The sequence below is a fragment of the Manacus candei genome, unplaced genomic scaffold (assembly GCF_025592945.1).
Source record: "Manacus candei isolate 608988 ecotype Guabito, Panama unplaced genomic scaffold, ASM2559294v1 h1tg000036l, whole genome shotgun sequence".
Taxonomy (NCBI): Eukaryota; Metazoa; Chordata; class Aves; order Passeriformes; family Pipridae; genus Manacus; species Manacus candei.
Genome location: NW_026138084.1, coordinates 1001016 through 1023297, shown reverse-complemented (window position 1 = coordinate 1023297; position 22282 = coordinate 1001016). Strand labels below are relative to the sequence as shown.

At 46.7% G+C, this 22282-nt stretch overlaps 1 protein-coding gene and 1 non-coding gene across 3 annotated transcripts in view; both read right to left on the bottom strand.

Annotated features, from left to right (window-relative positions):
• IARS1 (isoleucyl-tRNA synthetase 1) overlaps positions 1-10452 on the bottom strand; it is a 96469-nt gene extending 86017 nt beyond the window's left edge. The window contains exons 1-5 of one of the 2 annotated variants that reach the window (XM_051793224.1): positions 9974-10452; positions 6918-7007; positions 4253-4372; positions 3618-3774; positions 3079-3198 (exon numbers count right to left, since the gene is read on the bottom strand). In XM_051793224.1, coding sequence (XP_051649184.1) covers positions 3079-3198; positions 3618-3774; positions 4253-4371 — 396 coding nt within the window. In that variant the 5' untranslated portion in view covers position 4372; positions 6918-7007; positions 9974-10452. Of the gene's footprint in view, positions 1-3078; positions 3199-3617; positions 3775-4252; positions 4373-6917; positions 7008-8009; positions 8115-9973 lie in introns of those variants that run through there. The other variant, XM_051793222.1, reaches the window with a different exon arrangement.
• On the bottom strand, positions 6241-6375 carry LOC127473607 (small nucleolar RNA SNORA84). Its single transcript, XR_007905519.1, has one exon. It is a non-coding gene; the product is annotated as a small nucleolar RNA SNORA84 (small nucleolar RNA).
• Positions 10453-22282: the final 11830 nt, after the last annotated feature.

Genomic DNA, 22282 nt, shown 5'->3' with positions numbered 1-22282 from the left:
AATGCCTGAAAACCACTCTTCATTACAGTGGTCTCACTTCTATTTTTAAAACTCCTTGTTGCAGAGACAGTCAAAACCCAGAACACGTAGTCTATCAGCTTTCAGTTACACGAAAAGCTGATGTAACTTGAAGACAAAGAAATGCTGAAAGAAATCGATACGTGACAAGTTATGAAACTGTTCCAGGGCCAGCTGCCCCCCTGGACTGCCCAGAGCCAGGGAGGGCTGCCAAGGGCCACAGGGCTGGCAGGTGCTGGGCCCTGTCTCAGCACAGGCTGGGGTCACGTCCACAGAGGGTGGGCTGTAACAAGCCAGCTCAGGGATTCACTTGGAATGTGGGACACTGCTGATTTCCCAGCTCTCCCAAGCCCTGCTCTGCCATCAGCCAACCCAGAGACACCTGTCCTGACCCCCTCAGGCACAGCCCACTGACCATCACCCCAGCAAAGCGAGCACAAGGCAGAGTCATTCTCTCACTTCTGCATTTTCACATTAACACCTGAGCTCCTGAAATGTATCAGTTTGGATCCTGACCTTTAAGCCACTCTGACATTCCACTAAAAAGACCCAAAGCCTAGGACTGATTCCCACAAGGGTCCACAAAGCTGGAGCATTCTGTTTGGTCTCAGCACTGAAAGACCTTACACAGCCAAGGAACCTTTTATATGTTTTCCATAAGGCTCAAGCATTTGCTAGTCACTCCAGACAGAAAATAAACACTGTATGTAACAGGAATGTTGGCAATTCCTCTCCTAGCACTATTCCAATACATTTGAATTCATCACAAGTCAAAAGATTTTTAAACGAATTTCATTTTTTTTATTAATAATCTAAACTATACATCTGTGTGTGGAAATATACACCTGTACATGGAAATTTATGAATTTATGAACAAAACAAGATACAAAATCCATTCATCATGCAAAAGACTGATCAGCACTGCAAAACCACCACCTTCTGAAGACACAGCAAGTCCAAAGGAACAACTGTGGAAAACAAAACACAAAATGTTCTGGGTTTGGCTGGGATAGAGTTAATTTTCCTCCTCACAGCTGATACAGTGTGGGAATAATGTTGGTACCACACCACTGGTTTAGTTGCTGAGTAGTGCTTACTCCAAGCAAGGAATTCTCAGTGCCCCATTGTGCCAGGGAGGAACTGCACAGGGAGCTGGGGGGGAGCACAGCCAGGACAGCTGATCCAAACTGGCCAAAGGGAGACTCCATAGCCCAAAATGTCATGCCCAGGACAGAAACTGGGGGGACTTGGCCAGGAACCCCCAACCACTGGGCAGAGACAGGCTGGCAGTGGGTCAGCAACTGTACTGGCATCACCTGGTTTTTTTGGGTTTTATTCCTCCCTCTCCTTTTCATTACAATTATTATTATCAGCAGCATTGTTATAATATTTTATTTTGTCTCAATTAAGCTGTTCTTATCTCCACCCAAGAGTTTTCCTTGTTTTTCCAATTCTCTTCCCCTCTGAGCCAGGGGGGAGTGAGTGACTGTGTGCTACTTGGTTGCCAGCTGGGGTTAAACCACGACAAAGAACCAGAAGGAATCTTGTTACTTATAAAAGTAACAATATATATAAATCCAGAAGCAACAAAGAATCATTAACAATGGTTTTAAAATACAAAATTTCAGAGAGTAGATTAAAGATTTATTTTTTTTTTCCAATGTACAATCCCTGTGCTTTTCATCCAGCCACTTGCCAAGACTCAGGCCACAGCTCTTCTACCAAATACAGCTCTAGTGTCTCCAGATACTGGCTATAACCTCAAAATGCTCCCCAGGGGCAAGAGGCAAGTGGTACTCAAAGAAGGAATTGCTATTTTGATGAAGAGAAGTACGTCAGGACTGGAAAACATACAGGAGTGTGATGAGGTAGAACAGCTCCTGCAGGAAGAAAAACTAAATAATTAGGGCTGTTCTGCCTAGAAAAAGGAAAAAACTGCTGGTGAAGATAAACATTTATTGGGAAGCATATTAAAGAACTACAGTTCTTCAAATTGCATATAAGAATACAGACTCTTCAGAGGCCATCAGCATATCTAGACTCAAAATGTAAATAGATAAAAGTCCTAGAGGAATAAAAAAATGTCAAGGATTATAAATTAGGAGGAAAAAAAATAAAAATTCTTTGGCTTAAGAAGGCCTTGTGGCACAAAGGCTGAAAAAATATGGCCTGTTCTTCCATCCTTCCTTTGGCACTTGTTACTGCAGGCTGGCACTGTGAAACAGAGGCACAGCCAGGAAAGCACCTGGGCACTCCTCAGCTCCAGAAAATCGTGGAAAAAAGAGTCATCACACTTCACACACACATCCCACTGACAGCAAATACAGAGTTCTGGGCTAAATGTCCTTTATTCTGGGCACACTGCTAAGGACAAAAGTAAGGAGCATCAGGTTCTATGCACAGGATGAATATTATTCTAAATTAGAAAAACACAACTGCGCATTTCTTTAAAAAATATCTGACCCATCTACTTCAAACAGCTCTCCAACCACAAGAGTCTGCATAGAACAATGTTCTCCCTAAATTCATGGGATGCAAAATATTCTCTGGGAAGACTGAGGGTTTACTCACACCTATTGTGACAGAAAATCAGATGCCAGAACTTCTGTTCTTCCAAAAACACCAGCTACTCCCTACACTCTGCCAATGAAATGACTGGGGAAAGGGAGAGCAGAAAAGCAGGGAGGTTAATGTGCTTTTCCTTTATTGTTCCACTTGAAAACCAAGGCCAGATCTTTCAATTTTCTACAGAAGGGAAGGCACAAAGAAAGAGACAACGCTCAAGGTATCTATTATTTGTTCAATGTACCTCATTAGACCCTTTGAGCTCCAGGTAACCTGCAAATCACCTTCCTCTGACACCAGAGCAGTCTCTGTTCTGAGCCACAATGGCACTCTTTGTGTTCCCCTTTCAGGATCACGAGTGAGGAACACACAGAAGCTCAAAGATATGAGATTCATGCTCAGAATCAAACAGAAGGATGAAGTTCACCCTTCCTGAAAAACTGCACACATCCATTTAGAAACATCCAGCAGAACAGGGGCTGTGCCTTCACTCACCTCCCATTCCTTGGCATATCTCATCACAATCCCTCTGCACTGGTTGTTGTAGGATTCAATCCCCATCTTCGCCACATCCTCCGGCCCTTTGATGCCCAAGGTCTTGTCAATCTCATACTCCTGGGAGCATTGAAACAACCAAAACAGAGCACCCTGTTAGCAAAAGCTTTCAGGATTTCTCTGGATAATTTGTGTTCTGTGCATTCTGCTGAGGCTAAAGGGCCTGCTTCACCCTTCTGAGATGCTTTCGTGAGTACTGCACCTGAACTAGGCAGGGATTTCAAAGGCTTGCCCTGGTGTAACTGTTTCTATGCTATCTTTAGAAAAATGAACAAAAAAACCCCAATTTCTGAAAAATGTGCCAAATAAATACATGGTTATAGCAATGAACCAAGTGCAGGTGACCAGGGGGAAGCTCCTGAAATCACCACACAAAAACTGTGGCAACGCAGTGGCCACAGAAAGGTGACTGATGAGCAGGAAACAACATGGAAAGAGCAACCACCAGACACACCTGTGGGCAAATTTGTGACACATACCACAGGTAAGCCATGGCAATCCCAGCCAAACCTTCTGTCCACGTGAAAGCCACTCTGATGAGCAAATCTGGTGACGATGTCTTTGATGGTTCCTGCCAGGATATGGCCATAGTGGGGGAGCCCAGTAGCAAAGGGGGGGCCGTCGTAGAAGTTAAACCTGCAGCACAGAACAGTCTTTACTGAAGCAAACACTGCCTTCAAACAGGGGAAGTCTAAATGGAGCTTTTGATTCTTATGTCTCACTAGGACAACACCAGTTTCTTCCTCTTCCATTATCAGGTGTCACACTGGTAGGGGGACTAGAGGTAACATTCCAGTTCAGCTCCTCCTGACTGCCAGTTCTACCAAGATTCCTACAGCCCCACAGCTGGCACACCTGGCAAAGGGCTGGCCTTGCTCACCTGCACATTTCTGTTATAAACCCACCAAGCAGGAAGTTACAGGTTTATTACCACTGTTTGAACATTTCTGATGCTTCACAAAGTGAAATCTAAGGGGCAATGGCAGGACAGTAGCACGAGCCAGGGGCAAAGGGAGCAGCTGCTGCTCACAGAGCCAAGGCAAAGGAAAGAATTACAGGCAAGCCAACCCTGCACTGTCACACACAGCTGCTACAGCTTTGAATAGATCCTTACCTAGGTCTGTTCTTTGATTGCTTCAGGCATTCTTGGAAACAATTCAGATTTCTCCAGAGCTTCAGTATCTTCTCTTCCTCATTTGGAAAACTTATGTTTTCTGGAACTTGTTGAACCATCCTTTCCCAGCAACGTCCAAGGAGAGAAAAGAAAACACATATTGAACAGGAGGGAGAAAAAGTAACTTCACAAATACAACTTAATGTCTTACAAATCCATACTACCAAACCACAGTTTAGTTTTCTGAAGAGCTTCATGCAGTGTAGACATGGAAGCAACCACTTTAATCTAAAAAAAGCCTAATTTTGACCAAAGTTTTGGAACAGGAAAAGGATTCTCCATTCATTCAACTATGGTTGTTCACTTTTTATTATGCTTTTATTTCTGTTTCCTACAGAAAACAGTCAAAGGGCAAATTATTTTTTGGTTACAAGTTTGTGTTTTTTTTCTTTCAGAAAAGTTTCCAAGTTCAAACTGACCCTCCAGCAGCAGCCTTAGTTTAAGTGTAGGAATTAAGACTACTTAAGAGGCTCCTTTCCATTGTACATCTACTCCCACCATTTCAGTGTTTAAAGCAGCACTTTTCCATCAGGCCAAGGCCACCATTCTCAGATGCCCCTAAAAGCAGCCAGACTGCAAATAGCACAGTTGAGAAAGATGAACATGTGGAAAGAATTCAAACAGATGAGGAAAAACCTCCAAGACCTCAGCTGTGAATCTTGAGAAGCTCTAACTTACAGATAACAGCAAAACCACAATCTCTTTCTAGCCCCTTCTTTTTTCCCTTTAGCTTTGTAAGTATATCAGACCTAAGCCACAGTGGACTACCTCTTGCTGGCCATTTCCTGAAAGTCTTTTTTTATTTAGTGGGTTTTGGCCACCAGAGCCCAAAGCCATTCTCAAATTCTGGAGAATGCCACATCAATGAAAAAATCACTACAAGCAAAATAACGTACAAGCAGCACAGGGAGGAGAATTCTCAACATGATAAGGAACACACAACAGAGCTGTCTGGTGTTCCAGACCTGCTGCAGCATTCAAAGGGCTCAGATTTCAAGAAAATGCACAGCAAGCACGAAGCAAAAGCTGTGGGGAATAAGGACAGTTAAGAGAGGAGTTCCCTAAGAGGAGAAAACTGGTTATGGAGATTGTAACAGATGACTGCAGAGAATAAACAGGTTCTCCCACCTCTGACTTCAGTGCTGTGGCTCCTGAGCACTCATACCAGAAGGAACTGAGCACTCAAGCTCCACTCAGCACTGCAGAATTACACACGATGGCACAAGGACTGAGTCTTCTGATTTACTCAGATTTGTAAACACTAACCATGAGCAGCAGCAAATGTAAATGCGTGAAGATGATACTTCCAGTTACAGCTGACAGGCTGCCTAAATTCCCAAAGATTTACTTACATGAAACCCAGACCACCACAGAAATTGCCAGCTCAGTGCATTGAGCCCAGGTGAAAAAAATGTGCCCCAAAATGAAACCTCCAGACCAACTCCATCACCCAACCTTTTTGGATTAATGACAGATCCACTAAGAAACCTGATTTATCATTATCATATTATTATTATTGAGAATCCCCCAACCTGGTGCACAGGTGACACAGGAGCTGGAGGAGAAGCCATGGGCTGCCAAGGAACATGTGGACATGTTCTTAAAAGGATAAGAACCTCTTAAAAAGGTAATAACTGGCCTTAGCACAGTGAGTTACACTGTGTAGGAGAGTTTTCATCATCCTTCCTTGGAACACTAATTAGGCCATGTCATTTCTCAGTAATTTGATCACAGAGACAATGGAGATGATAAAAGAATGCAGCCTTAAAGCTTCTCCCCTCCAAGGCCGCTGAGCTGAGGAGGGAGGATCTGCAGGTTTGACTCAGATCAAGCTCAGCCTTCCCAATTTAGTGATAACTGCAGAGGTTTGGGAGACTGGCCCAGCTGCCAGATGCAGGTAATCTCTAACAAATGAGGGTGGAGGTTTGGGGTGTGACTGTGACCGGGCTGTGGAAGCTGCTCACAGGTCACAGATTCCACGCAAAAATCACAGTGTCACTGTTGGCCCTTTGCTAAACCCTGGGGCACTGCATGGGCACAGCAGTGCCCAGGAACCACAGGGCACACACTCACACACTCTCTCAGCAATGCTAAAAGCTTATTGCATCAGAATCATGGGGGGGAAAAAGTGACTGATGAGAATTCATATGTAAACGTCACTACAGGGAGGTGTTTTTTTCCAAGCTACAAAGCAGAATTTTAAACAGACTGACTTCAAAGACAAAAAACCACATTGAAAATCTATCTGTGGCTCAAGCTCAGCTGGGCAAAAAAGCCAAGATTTAATAATCAGTTTATAGACAGAGGTATAAATATCTCTGTGTACCTACAGCAAAAAATGCTCATTACTATAAGCAACCTACCTATTTTAAATCAAGGATAACTGATAACTCTGAACACAGACTGAGCAAAAACACCACAAATGATGTTACAGAGATTATTACACAAACGCATCTAATAAAACACCACCTTTGGACAACACTCTAAATTTACAGAGACGTTAATAAATACAAGGGAGGTTTCCCTATTCATCTTCTTCTGACGAAAAGTGTTAAACTTTAAGATAATACATCACCAAAGAGGCTTTTTGTTTAAACACACTCACTTTTCTAGAAGATAACAACATTCACTAGGAAAGGTGTCAGATTCTGGAGATGGTACTACAGCAGTCTCAGACTTATGCTGGGCTCCTTATCTAGGAGAAAAAATTAACAAGCATTAAAATCATAAGAGCGAGTTAGAATGTGCTTTTTTAAATACTAATTTCTTTAAAATAAAAAAATAAATCCATGAAAACACCATTATGGATGAAATGAACCAATATTTCAAAAATTTGTTGGACTTATCATACAGCTGGATAGATACAGATAAGTCAGTTTTACCCTGTACCTCATGAGGTCTTAAGAAATTTTTGTCATCATCATAATACCTTGGTTAAAAATGAAACATTTGTCCTTATGAAAAATAAAAGAGAAATCTAGGTTATTTTGAAATAACTTTGAACTACATAGTTTGATTAAAAAAAATTCAGAAAGCAGTGTCAGCTGAGTTAGCAAAGCAGCTGTTATGTGACAACTAAATTCTGCTATTACCTGACAGCTGCTTCCTAAGCATGGAAAGAAAAAAAAAAAAAGCTTTCTTCAGTTTCCAGAAGGCTCCCAGGGGTGGGGAAGCCAACATGTGCTGGAGATACCAAACACATCACAGCTGCAGCGATTTCCTCAAAAGCCCTCTCCAGTAAAAGGATGCTGAAGGGTGAGCTGAAGACATCTTACACATTGAAAGGCACATGGAGTTCTTTGTAAAAATAATTAACAAAATTAAGACTTGATAAGTATTAAGGCTCTGCAATAAGACCTTTAGTAAACACCTGGTTTAAGTAAAGCCTAAATTCCAGAAAAAAAAGCCAAGAATCTGTACAGTACCCAGGGAGTAAAACACACATAAACATGACGTTGTACACACAAGACACACGGGCTGTAACGCCCGAAAAGGCGCTGATAACATCAAACCCCCGCAGAGGAGCTGCCGGCCCGGCCGGACCCCGTTACTGCGCTCCGGCCGGTGACAGCCCCGGCACCTGCTGGGCCGGGTTTATGGGACACCCTACAGGTGCCGCCCGCCCCGCACAGCCCGTCCCGCCTACGGGGCCGGCCCTGCACCCCCGGGGCCGGCGGGGAGCCCCGGCCCCGCTCACCTCCGTCCCGCCATGATAGGACCGCGCCCGGCGCCGCATGGCCGGAACCGCCGCCACCGCACCGCCCAATCCGCTCGCCGCTCTCTCCGCCCGCACCCACCTGGCTTTTTAAGGCGACCGCCCATTGGGCGCGGGCTCTGCCGGGAGCGCCACGTCACGGCGGCGCGAGGCAGCCCGGGAAACCCTTCCCGCGTGCCCGCCCCGCAGCTCCTCATTGGTCGGGAGTGGCGGGGGGCGGGGCCTGAGGGAGGGGCCGGAGGGGCCGCGGGGGGGGGCGGGTCAGTCCCGCCCGGACCGCGACGGGGGGCGGGTCTCCACAAACTAAAATGGCTTTTTAAAATGATAAACGGTATATCGTGGGCCGCGGCCCCTTTCCTCTTGGAGATCCGCGGGCCTGAGCGTGGGACAGAGTGAAAAGATTCCCCCGCCACAGGATTTCCCCTCACAGACACGAAAAAGGAAAAAGTGAGAGCCCAGAAGTAAAACGAACTTGACCTTTGGGTTGAGGCCCCGGCGGGAGCTGTGCCGGGTGTCGTGGATAACCCCAACCGGCTCTATCCCAGCCAAACCAGGACACTGGGCTTCTCCCAGTAACTGGATACCAAGGGCATCCGAGGGACTCCACCAAACAACTCTCAGGAGCTTGACCTTCCCTCCACTGAAGGGATACTGTTAAATATCTACAGATACCAATTCTCAAGGTTGTAACTACAATACAAGTCCCTCCTCTGCTGCTGCACTCCAGCCAAAAAAATAAATAAATAAAATCCCCCAAACTTGTAGGTGGGTTCCCACATGTCAAAGGAAACCTAAAGATTTGAAAAAATGTTATCTGTGGCTGGAAACCACTGTGAAATAACAAAACATTCAGTGATACATTAAAAAGCATTTCCTCTTGAATATAGCTGTGAAAAGGCTCTTGACAGGGAAGAATGGAAGTTAGCCCAGGGAAGGGATGGAGGGAGACACATACTCTCCCAGCCTGCAGGACTAAATCCCAACCAGAACAGGTCATGGGGAATAAGGTCAAGTCAATAACGGCACAAACAGTTCAGCTGCCTCCATGTCATGATTTCCTATTGCTCTAAAAACTCTGGTACTAATACAAATGTAGGTATCAATAAAATGTTTCAATAAAGGCTTTGGATTTTGATTTGCAGGACTGGGTACGGGATGAGCTCGTTGGTCTGTCCAGGGCAGTGTCTCAGCCTGTGGATCAGGGACAACCCAGATGTGAAGGGAGCCACATTGGCTGGAATTCTCGCCTGCTTAAAGAAGCATGAGATTGTTTTCTGCACAGAATTTTGTACATCCCTCCAGAACAGCTAAAAGGTGGGCTCAATCTGCACCACAACCAGAGAAGCAGAAAATGAGAACCCAGGCCAGAGTAAGCAGGGTTGACCAACAGGAGACAGGGAGAGACTGAGTGCATGTGCTTACCAGGGCAGAGTCTCCTGTACAAACACAGAGATCCGGGATGATCTGTATCCTGGAGGAAAGTTTGGAGTGGCAGAAGTTTATTTCAACACATGCTGCTGTCTAATGCATCTGGGAAAAATCCTGTGACAACTCAGGACCAAAGGGAGGAGGGCTTGGGTTCTACCACAGCATGTGGCATTTCTTTATAAACATCTTTATATACTCTGGAAGCACTGCAGCCTCTCCCTGCTCTCACATTCCCTCAGATTTCAGAGGCTGCAGGTTTTTAAACAGCTGTGACTGGTGCTTGCTCCAGTGCCAGCTCCTTCCATTTTGGCATTTAGTTTGTAAAACACACAGGTGATAAGGCCAGCTGACTTTAAAATATCATATAACTCCTGAATGGAATTTAAAGGAAATGAAATACAAATGTTGGCAATTTGTTGTTAGCAATGTTGATCACAAATCCATTTCACCTTGTTCTTCCCTGTGTATTTTGTACTTCTTTGCCCCTCACTATCAAATAATAATAAAGTGTTACTTACATGGGAGTTGCTGCCCTTGTTCAGGCACAGTCTTTACTTGGAACCATTTCGGCAATGCTGAGCTCAGTTTTTATAAACAAATTGGCCATGAAGAGGTGAACAGGGAAAGTCACTGTCAGATTTGTTATATACAGGGCCAAAAAAAAAAAAAAACAACGGATTTGAAAACCAGGGGAAATTTGTAGCAGAGGGACCAAGGCCCAGCACGAGTAGCTGGGGCAGTCCCCTAACTACAAGAATTAATGTCTCTGTTCAAATTTTTCACTATACTGATGAAAAAGCGCCGACTCCGCTGGAAAGGCTACAGGGAATTTAAAAAACATCCTGAAGGCTCAAGAAGAGACTGCCCCGGCGTGGGGCCGCTGAGGGGGCAGGCGCTGTCGCCCCTCGCTGAGGCGCGGGCACCATTTTGTGGGACCCGCGGGAAGGTCACCACTCCCCGCCCGCACCGCCGGGCCCAGCCTGGAGCTATGGGGGAAGGGCGGCAGCAGGCGCTGGCAGAGAGACAGAGCGCTTTGACAGCGCCCGGTGACGGCCCCGGGCCACCCCTTCTCCCTCCCCGCTTCCCCCGCGGCCATTTCATCACCCCCACACACAACCCCCCCAGCGCCCCTCACGGTGTGCGCAGTTTGCGTAGCGCCACTGTAAGGGGCGGGTGCCGTGCGCAGTTTGCGTAGCGCCTCTGTAAGGGTCCGGTGCCGTACGCCGTTTGCGTAGCGCCTCTGTAAGGGTCCGGTGCCGTACGCCGTTTGCGTAGCGCCTCTGTAAGGGTCCGGTGCCGTACGCCGTTTGCGTAGTGCCTCCGTAAGGGTCGGGCGCCGTACGCACTCTGCGTAGCGCCGCTGCAAAGACGGGCGGGCAACAGCGCTTGCGCGGGGAGCTGAGCGCAAACGGCGTTCGTGAATAGGGGATGAACAAACACTGCGGCCGCAGCGCTGGGCCGAGCCAAGGCGCGCCTCGGGGGAAAGATCCCGGGATAACGCGGGATAACGCGGGAGACGCGAGCTGGCGCGCAGTGGTAGCGCAGAGCGGCCGCGCTCCCCGGGCGCCGAGGGCGAGGTTTGCCGGGGGCAGGCTGGCTGAGGAGCGGCCGTGCTCCCCTTGCGTCCCCCCCGCGGCGCGGCGGCGGTTGGACTGCGCCGGAGCTGATAAATAGGGGGTGCTCGGGAGCGCGCCGGCAGTGGGCGCGGGGCGGCGGGCGGTGCGGGCCCTCCGTGTACGGTCCCTGTGCCTCGGCGCCCTCCCCTCCCCTCGCTAACTGCGCTCCCGGGCCCTGCCCCGGCCCGCCGTGCCCGGCGCAGCGCTGACAGCCCAGCGGCGCCCGGCCGGGGGAGTAGGCGAGACCATCTCCGAAGCGGCGGCTTGGAGCCCGTCAAGCTGCCGCGCAGCCCGCAGCCCTTCAGCCAGGCTATGCGCTGCCAACGGGCTCCGCTCAAGAAAAAAACAGAGCGGATCGTGAAAAGGTAGAGGCACCCGCAGAGGCCCCTGCAGGGCTCTTGGGGAAGCGGCCGCTGAGCCCGGAGAGAAGCAGAGGACGCGCCGGGGAGGCGGCGGCGCTGGAGCGGCGCGGCGGGGGCGTCCCGGCGGTGCGGAGCATGTGAGAGGCCGGGGGGCCGCGATGCTGCGACGCGCGGGGCTCGCCGTGTGCCCGCCCTGGGAGCCCGCCCGCGGCCGGGGGCTGCCGGGGGACTCCTCCCCGCCGCCGCTGAAAGGCGCCGAGCCCCGGCGGGGCGGCAGCCGGTCCCGCTGGCCGCCCGGGCGGCGCGGGAGGGTCCCCGGCGGGGCGCGGAAGCTGCTGGGCAGCCGCACGCACAGCCACTTCCAGCACCAGCAGCTGCAGCAGCAGCACTGCCGCGCCTTCCGCCGCTGCCACCGCCCGGCGCGGCCGCGGGTGCTGCTGTCCTTGCGGCCCGTCAACGTGCTGGGCCAGCGGGCGCCGGGGATGCGGGCGCCCCGCAACACCAACCAGTTCCTGATGCGGGAGAAGTACCAGCTCATGCACCTGCGCTCGGACTCGGTGGGCACCGAGAGCGGCGGGTCGGACTGCGAGATGGACCCGCTGGACATGGACTCGTACCTGGGGGTGCTGGAGAACGCCCGCGGGGCGCTCATGGAGTGCGCGGGGGAGCCCGGACCCGCCGCCCGCTCCCCGCCCGCCCGGGCCGGGCCCGCGGGGTCCCCGCAGGAGGAGAGCCAGCCGTACTTCCCCTCCGAGGACGATGTGATCGAGAGCGAGCTCTTCATGGAGAGGGACTTCCACGAGTTCTGCAGCAGGATCGCCTGAGCCCCGTTGACCGCGGAGCTTTTTTTTTTTTTTTTGCGCCTCGGGCGGTGGGAGAGGTTTATTTATTTCTCAGCCGCTCCTTTGCGTTTTTGTCAGGGGGGCTGGCTAATTTTACAAACGCGTGCGTGTAAGTGGGGGGGACCCCCCCCGGCACTCCCCTTGTAAATAAAGCGAACTTTTCTGAAGGCGAGATCGGAGCGGGTCGCGCTTTGTTGGGAGCGGGTGGGGGGATACAGGGACAATCGCTGTCCCCGTCGGGGACCCTGTAGGGGCCGGCAGGGAGGGAGGGCACGGGGAGGGACGGAGGAGAGGGGCGGGGGCGGCCGCTCACGGCCAAAGCCACGGCGGAAAAGTTTTCACGCCTTCCTGGCTCTCGCCCCTGTTTCTGGTTTACTACGGAAAAGGCATTTAATTGGCGCTGGAAGCGGAGGGCGGCCCAGGAACGGCCCTGGACGCACCGACACGGAGGGGCCTGAGGGGTCCGGGGGTGGGAGCCCGGCCCGGCTCGGTGCGGGCACGGCGGGGAAGGGAAGCACCGAAGCCATCGATCTGCAGCTGTTTATTCCCTGCTCCCTCGCTGGGAATGCCATCAAAGCCGGGGGCACTTCGGCCGGGAGCTCCTGCCCGCACCCCCCCGGGAACGGGAGCGCTTTGGTGGCTGGCCCGTGTTTGACAGCAGGTTTATTCCTGTTTTACCAACTGCAGCAGAGGGAGAAATGTCTAGAAAGGGAATTTAAAGGGCCACCGACAAAGGCAGATGCCACCAGCTGAACCACCTTCTCCAGAGCCAGGCAGGGTTAACTTTGGTGTTCCGGACGCACCGGGCAGGGAACGAATCCCGTCAACAGCAAACTCCAAATCCCCGAATAGGGAACAGGGAACGAGGAGGCAGCAATCCCCACTACTGGGAGATTGGCTTGAAATACTTGAGAATTACAACAGGTAACACATTCCTGGGACTTGTTGTCACAGGTGAAGAGAGGAACAAATTGTTCTAACAGGAGATAACAGGGTCTTTGGACCATTTGTCATCTTTGGATGGTTTCTCGTGGTGCCTCCTGTCCCCTCAGCTCCCCCAGGGCTGTCCCATGCCCTGAGCTTTCCCCCACCCAGAGACCTGGTTTTTGTGTGAAGTTTGTCCTTGGGGAAGTCGCTGCCCCTCCTCTCATGTGCTGTGAAACCAGAGTGCTCCTGTGTCAGAAGGACCAGTGGAAGGTGTGATGATGATCTGCAGATAAAATTGTCCCTGCCCGTGGCAGGGGGTCAGAAGTGGATGATCTTTAAGGTCCCTTCCAACCCAAACCATTCTGAGATTATGTGGGATGATTCTACAATACCCTTTGTAATTACAGAGGCAGGAGTTACTTGTTATCCTTACCAAAAAACCCATATTTAAGACAAAATGCTTGAAATTTCTAGTACCTCAGTTGCAGTCTTATAAAATACAATGTTCAAAGACACCATTTTCTTCACCTTTCCTAAGAAACAAAAGCTGCTGAACGCATTAAGACTAATATTGTGTTTATTTTCTTTGGAAATTAGCCATGTGGTCTATACATAGAAACTTCGGTGTGTTAGAGGCAAAACACAGCTCCTACTGGCCACAGCAGGTTTATATTAGAGCTGTGCTTATACTGGGAATTTTACTCAATGGGAAGCTGTTCTGGAGGAGAAGTACAGGGATAAATAAACCTCTCATAAAGGTAAGTAAGGTTTGCACCCAGAAAAACTGCAACTTTGTATTTTATTAATGAATCTAGATCTGTACTAACATGTTAAATTAATGGTTTCAATGCACGTTTTCTTTCTTTTTCCCCTGACTTGTGATTTGAACAGGTATGACAAAAACTGACTTATGAACACCTACTTGGAACTTGGCCTTTGTGGTGCTGGTAAATTTGCATCATAATATGGGTCTGCTTGAATACAAGCAAAGAAAAGCTGGAGTGTAAATTAATAGAAGAGCATAGGGACATAATTACAGGTCACACAGAACTCTGCCTGACAGAATTACAGAGCCCTTCCATTTGGAAAGTGTGTTCTCACCAGCAGACAGAGTGACTTGCCATGAACAGTCCATTTCTGTTGCAGCCCTGGATGTACATCGTGGTTCCCAGCCTTGCCCCCTCCCAGAGGGAATTCTCTTACACACCTTTCCTTGGTGTGTTACTTGTTTTACTTAGATCTGGCTTAACTGTATTTTTTTTTCCAGTTTCCTTCCTTTATCACTTGAATTAGGAGTTTCCTAAGTGTCTGGCAAGTCTCTGCCTTGTAATGGATGCAACCACAAATAACACCTGACTGTTAAGTCTGAAAGCACTTTACAAGGCTGAAATTCAAAATGTAACCAAGTTACTCAACTTCAAAGCAGGGAAAAGAAACCAAGAGCTGCTGCTTGCAGAAGATCACTGATCAACCCACTGGCCAACAAACTTCCTCACCTCTCAAACTCTACAATGGCAAGTTTTCTGTGTGCATCATCTGCTTCTACATATTTCCTGTGTTGCTGTCCCAAATGTGCTCCATACACAGAGTTGTAGAAACAGACCACAGAACTCCAGGAACAGTTTTCAGGCTGATCAAGGCTCTCTTTGGACCCAATCTAAAATTCATGTTTTGAATCCTTAGAGCCTCCATTTTGCTTTGATAAATTACTGGTGTGATTGCCATTGTAATCATTACAATGACAAACTGAACACCAGCACTTGTGGAAGGAGAAGGAGGTGAGGAATCTTATCAGTCAGGAAACACATGCCTGTGCCCCAAGTCACCCCATAATTGTTGTATGGCCATGATAACATACTGAGTGTAAGCCTGTATAAACTGCAGCATTTGTAGTTATTTTTATTTTGAAGTAGCTTCACCAGAATAGGATTTTTCTTTCACAGGTCAATTTTATAAACTTACAAGTTTAAACAAATTTGATGACCAGAACCTTATAGACCAAGTCTTTACATCCCTGTATTTTTTTTTTTTCAGAAGTACAGCTGGAAGGCAGTTTTAAATATGTACAAACTACTTGGAAGTCCAAGGCAAACGGGAGGAAGGGCTAAGGCCCCAGCTGACACAACACAAAGGGTTCTGTTGTAACCTGTGTAAGTTGGTTTTAGGGCCGGTCTGGGCACATGATGACTTAGGATTTGGTAAACTTACCTGGAAAAAAAAGGTTTGGTAATATTATAAAGGAGGCAGAAGCACTTAGTAGGCATTATTAACATTTGAGCACACAGTTGAGCAGGTGGATAAGCAGTTTGTGTGGCTGCATAATTGCTTGAAATCTCCTGCACAGCAGAAGTGTTGCTTTTCATTGAGGAACAGGTGATGCTGCACAATTCATGGAAGGCTTTCAACCACATTCCTAGAAGAAAATTAACCATGATTGGAAGAAAACTGTGAGCCAGTCACCTCTCATCCAGCACTGCATTTGTCACAGCTCTGAGGATGTTCAATTCAAATGTGGTGTGATAAAAAGAAACTTGTTTTAACTGTCTGCTGTGATATGAGTGGCCATTTTGCTGCCATATGTTCCAATTACATTCAAGTGGCTCTGGTTAATTTTTCTTAGCTCTTGTATTCTTTTCCAGACAAAAACTGATGGCTGCTAACATTCACATTTGGCCTATTTTATTTTTTGCTGGATCAGGAGACCCTTTTTCACCACGCAGACAAAAAACTTCAATCAAACTGGGTGCAACTCACCACCACTCATGGCCATAGTGCTGCTTCATCATACCCAGGCCACTTTTAGCTGTGAGACAAGAAAAGGAAAATATCATGCAAAGAGAAGCTTCCATCTCATGCTCAACAAATATTTCATATTATCTTTAATGTTAATGATCCTTCTATCCTGAAATTTTATAGGGAAAAAGATCAAATGTTTTATGCAATTCAGAACAAGGCAATTAGTTCAGAATAAAATTTTGATTTATGTACCCCTCCTCCCTGGAAGAGAAACCCAAAGCCTAGCAGCAACAGATTTAAACTGAAATAAATAAATACACTGTCTAGCAGGATTATTCCCAGCCAGTTAAAGGTCTTTTCCAGATGATGAACACTTTATTTAATAGCAACAATTTAACCAAAAGTTTATTAAAAATAATGAAAATTCAAGCTCCAGAATAGTTCTTTTAAATATAAGCCAGCAACTTATGCCAAGAAAAATAAGGAGCCTCCGTCTGGCATTCAGTCAGGTTAAGGAGTTTCAAACAGGAAAGTGCTACAGAAGCTCTGTCCTACCAGTATGCCTTCAGAGCCTAGTCCAGCTGGGAGCTGAGTCAATGATCTTTCCTTCAGTAAGAGTAGAAGGCCCCAAAATATCATGGCAATGTGCTAATTTTGCTATTTCAAGGGTTCTTGCAGGAGTGAAGTCAGGGGTAAAAAATGTAACAGTCATCGATCCTAAGGGAGTGAGTCAGGGCAGCAGAGCTGTTCTGTGCCAAGTGAAGGGCAAAGTAGAGTTTCCTCTCTGTTACTACCCCAGAGACTTGCCCAGGCCAGCATTTCCTAATTATCTTGCTCAAGCCCCTCTCCCTCCACAAATGAACTGTGCTGTTTGGTTCCTGTCCCTACCAGCCCCAAAAGCAGGAACCAGGCAGGCAAAGTGTGCTGCTTCCAACCCCAGAGCTGCTCCCATGCCCTTTCCAAATACCTCTTGTGCCATTTCCAGAGAGGTGTGCCTGCTTCCCACTTTGGGGAACATTGGGGAGAACATTCTTTGCCTCCTGAGTTTATACAACTCGTTCCCACAGGATTCTTAGTGCAGGTTTGGATGGAGCAGGGTCACTTCTTTGGAGAAGTGACTTAAGTCTGTTACTTAAGTCCCATTGCCAGATCAGTCAGAGATTCTGCCATGCTCCTGCCAGGCTCAGTGAAGTCATCCTCCTCATCCTCTGCCTGTCCACAGTGCCCACACTTGGCCATGGAATCTGTCAGTGGAAGCAGGAAGGTGGATGGTCACAGCCCAGGGATGTGACACCTACTTTGAGTCTCACTGTGTTTACTGTGGTTCAAATGTCCATCGGTCTTTCTGCACAGCAAAACCAACAAAACCAGACTCAAAATCTACTCCAAGGTCACATCCTTTCTTATTTACCAAATCAGGCTGTCAAGTACAAAACTGAGATCAGTTAAGTCAGACCAAAAGCTGGGCTACACACTGCACCATTGCAGAGAGACTGCAGGAAAGAGGAAAGGACAAGGCACAAATTACAAATGCACAACACTTTGTCTAAATCTGCTTCCAAACTGAGGCTTTTTTTCATCTCAGGGAACCTACTGGGTCAGATGTGGCTCCCTGCACAGAGCAGTCCTCAGCATATTTCTGTTCCATATAACACTTCACTCTCTCAAAGCAAGGAGACTTTAATATCCTTATGGAAATGAGCTTCCCAGGTTTACCTTGCATTTCATCATGTACATGTCCTGAATCTGTTAGGCTTGTGCAAGGTCTCCAAAGTTCTTGTATTAGAAGAGGTGCTGAACAGCCAGTCTTTATCTAATCTCACTAATGGTTTTGTAACCCCTGTTGCATTCCAAGTTGTCTCTTTTCTGAACTGAAGGCTTCTGGCCTAATCATCTCCTCCTCACACTGATCAGCCCTGTGATGCTCACAGAATTATTGCAAGGGTTGCATCTCCTCTCACAGGCTTTCTCTGGATGAGTCAGCGATGCTATCTAAAAATTTATTATCTACAAATACACTGTTTGTGCTTTGCCTTGTAAAATTACAGGTGACTTGTACTTGAAAATGTCCTGCTCCTAGAAAGGTCATCTTCTATAACTGAGATCACTTCATTGCAACCAAAAGTTATTTGGTTTTTAAATTAGTTTTGCCACAGATCAATTGCAATGAACTCAACGTTTCCCTTTTTTAATGTAAGAGTTGCCAAGAAGATGTCTCTAAAAAAAAATGCAACTAAATGCAATTTTAAATAGAGTTTTGGTTCAGTGTCAGGAAGGAAGGAATATTTGATATGTTGCAGTGCTTGCCAGGTGAAAAATGTCTTGTGGTTAACTGAATGTAGGTGTCAAGTTAGATTTACCATTTTTTATGTAACAACATAGAAACAAATCCAGCAGTTTGTAAACAAACACAAAGTACTTACTTCCAAAAAAAGCAGGAGGGAAAATAAGATCATAACTACTCTCTGGTATTCCTTATCAATACACACTAGAGAGAGAAAATCTGTTTATAATGATCTGACAAGGCAGGGAGGGGGAGTGGGGAGGAGGGAGGGTGACACTGCCCTGTCATGCTTTTGTGGGTTCTTTGATGCACAGGTTGAGCTCACGTTGCATTCTTTGATGCAGCATCTGCCTGGGTATTTTTCCCTCTTCAGAACAGAAATGATTGGTGTGTCCTACCTTTGAGATCTCTACATTGGCTCTGCCAGTTATTATAAGGGACAGATAGTAGGACACCTGGAACAACATGATCCTTATGAGACAAAGCTAGAAAAGAAAAAATAATCAATAATACATATTTTAAAACGTCTTAACAAGTGTTATTATTCTGTGGCTTGCATTAAAGTACTTCCAGTGTTCAGCTTTACAGGCACACACAAGAAGGTGCCATCCCCACTGAAAACTGTGTTAATACAATGTTAGTGGTCATGTGGTTCTGTAAATAGATCATGGAAGACCTGAGCTTATTCACTCTTCTCAGAAAAGCTGGGAGATAGATGCATCTATGACTGATATTAAAATATATTTGAAGAATTTAATATTTAAACTGGAAATGTTACCAGTTATGTGTACAAGTAAAAAGATTATGATTATTGTGATGATTATAACCATTGAGTTTGGGATTCTACTTGAGTTTCTGTTGCTGCCACAGTTTTCCTAAGGGGGAAAACCCCAAAACACACACATCCTAAGCTGTTTATAACCACTGACATCAACAGGGACCTCTACCAGCTACTAAATTTCAGAGCTAGGAACTGCCTCACTTTCCTCTTAGTAAAAATACATCCTGAGGTGGCCTCAAAGTGAGTTATCCAGCTGCTCACCTGCTTATTACCTGGATTATATCCTTGTTTGGTCCTGATCCATCCGCACCAAGCACTCAGTACCAGACAAGCTGCACGGGCACAGGGACACACACACATGAGTAAAGAAAAAGTTTGAGTGGTTCTCACAAATACCAAGGAAATACTGGATTAAAAAAGGTCTTTTTTTTCTGACTGCTCCTTACTTCAGTTTTTCTGCATCCCTATTCCACTAACCCATGTAAGGAGAAAAGGCAAACCTCAAATTTCCAGACTTGCTTCAGTCCATCTTACAGGTAAGAAAAGCCACATTACACTTTTCAGACCATCAAGGAACTCTCTCTGTGCACGAGAGAACACATTTTTTTTCCCTTCCTGTAACCAATTACTGCAAAATTTGGAAAGTATCAGGTACCTACCTAAGGATGTCTACATAAGAGGAGCAGGGTAAAGCACTGAGCCCTCCAGGACATCAGAAAGCCTCACACAGAGGTTTAATGTTTCCCCTTTTTGTTCAGAGAGGAGAAGTGAGTCAGGCACACTAGAATCTGGGTTGCCTTTGGATCCCAGACATGTACTATTTAATTATCATTAAAATCATACAAGCATGAAAGAAGCAATGAGCATGCATGGATTATTTCTTTGCTAAAACTTACATGGGGAAAGCTGCTCCTAAAAGGCTCAGAAAAGAGAAGGCAAAGATTTACTCTACCTCTGCCATCCAAACAGTGCAAGTGTTGCTGTCTGAGCTGATCCTTTCATAGGCCAGTATCCAGTGTATCAAGGCAAAATTCTGTTAATTACAAAAAAATGAACTAGACAGTCCTAAAATCAGAATATTTGCTTTTTATTAATGGCTTATTACTTGTTGATTATTTTGGGTTTCATTTGAGGAGGAAGCTTAAGGAGGAGAATCCCCCCCTGCAGGGGTCTATAGGTTTTGAGGGAAAACTGCCAGGCTCCCAAAAGTGTGCCACTGTAGGGGTAAAAATCAGCCTTTAAAAATTCAAGCAAGCCTTCTCACTAGTGATCAGAGGGTATTCTTCCCACCTCTATTTTCTGGAAATCATTTCTTGTGTTCATGTTACCTCATTTGCTTTAGCATCCTCCTGCTCCAGCTTTCTCCTTTCCTTTCTATTCCCAGAGATCCCCTGTTTCTCCCCTTTCCTTCCCAGTGTCTTGTTCTCTTTACAGCTCCTACACCCCAAAACTTACTCTGAGTAAGAGAAGGTGATCAGCAAAACAAGGAACTGCTTCCCTTTCCCACTGTCTGGATACAATGATAATAATCACAAGATTAAGAACACCAGAAATATGTTATTGGTCAGAGTGGTCCTTCCAGCTCAGGGTTTGACTCCAAGAGGAAAGCACACATCTCTCTGCTTCCTACTGCTTGTCCCCCTCATATTCCCCCAACATCTACATTGTTATGCCAACTGCTTCCATTAGTTTATGGATCTGTCATCACAAATTTGTCTAATCCCTGATTAGACCAACTGGTGCAATCTGTCCCCACACTCTCTTACTGGGGCAAGGAAGAGTCTGTGTGTAAAGTACTTTCTTTAAACTAGTTTAAATTTAAGCCCCCTCTTTCTTCTGCTGTTTTGTGGTTTAACACACACCAGATATTTCATACAGGAAGCACCTGAAACAATTACCAATTGTCAGAAATATGGAGCTATTCTCATTTTCCCACAGTCCCTTAGGACAAAAAAAGCTTTAGCACTGTCTTGCAGGGCAAGGCAGGTCCACACTGGTGCTACAAGAGCCTTACACCAACACTCTGGAGCTCGTTCAGCTCTGACTGAACCAGGCAAAGGCAGCAGGAGCTGTGTCTGTGCTTGTCAGGACTGAGGCTGTCCCTGTGTTCCTACAGCTCTCCATCTTCTGCTTTTAGTCCTCCAAAATTCACTGGGTTTTTGGCAGGGACCAGGAGGTGAGACCTTGTCACTGGGTCTATCAGCCACGGCTTTGGAAACAAACACCAGTGCAGAGCACTAGTTGCTCAAAGAATATACAACTAACTTCTGCCAGATATTTTTCCCCCTCTTTTTAAAAATAAATCCATACTTACACTACATTCCCAGCCCCTCAGGTTCTACTTCAACATGTTTTACATCGCTCCCATATTCAGGAAATATAAAAACTGACAAAAGTAAGAGCTTAATTGTGAAGCAGTATAACAGGAAAGGAAAGAAGAGTTAGAGATCTACATTTAACCACTTTCACTGGCTCAGAAAAACTGCTGAGCCAACAATATGCTCCTCTGAAAATCTTCTGAGCCAACACTATGCTCCTCTGAAAATCTTCTTTAAACCAAAATCCTTGCACAAATGAGTTTCTTCACTTATAATAGATTAGCAAATCTGTATTTATATTAGTTGATGATGGCCTATCTGTTAATACTAGTTAGAATTACAGAAGAAGTCAACTCAAATCACTTTTTGGAGTAATCTCTGTTTATCTCCAAACTGCTTCTCTGCTTTGCCTTCATAAATGAAGTGGCCAAACCCCAGACAAGCTAAAGGTTTCACCCATCAAAATATAACCTCTCCAAAACATATCTTAAATGCACAAGTTTACATTGTCTGGGGAAGGGAAGGAGAGGGTGGAGCAGGAGCTGTTACAAGCACTTCCCCAGTTGTAGGTCTGCAGGATGCCCAGTGCTGAGTGCAGAGAAGGGGAGCAGTGGGACACTGGTGCAGGATTTGTCCCTCTGCAAACACAGCAGCCACACACAGCACATCCTTGCCTCCTCACAGCAGTGACTGCCTGTGTTATAACTCACTTTCAGGCCAGAATCAATTCTTACTTGGGGAAACAACATCTCTGTAACACAAACTAAAGACCAACACAGCCTCTGACTTTAGACAATGGCTTGCATGGGATCTGCACACGCTTCTGAGAGGTGACCTGCTTTTTATTCACTGCATCAGCGTTTCCCGATCCGCTGGGTGTTATTTTGAAGAGTTTGAAGAGTCACTAAACCGAGCTGGGAGAACACAGGCGGCAGCGAGGCACTAGGACCCAGCAGAGCTG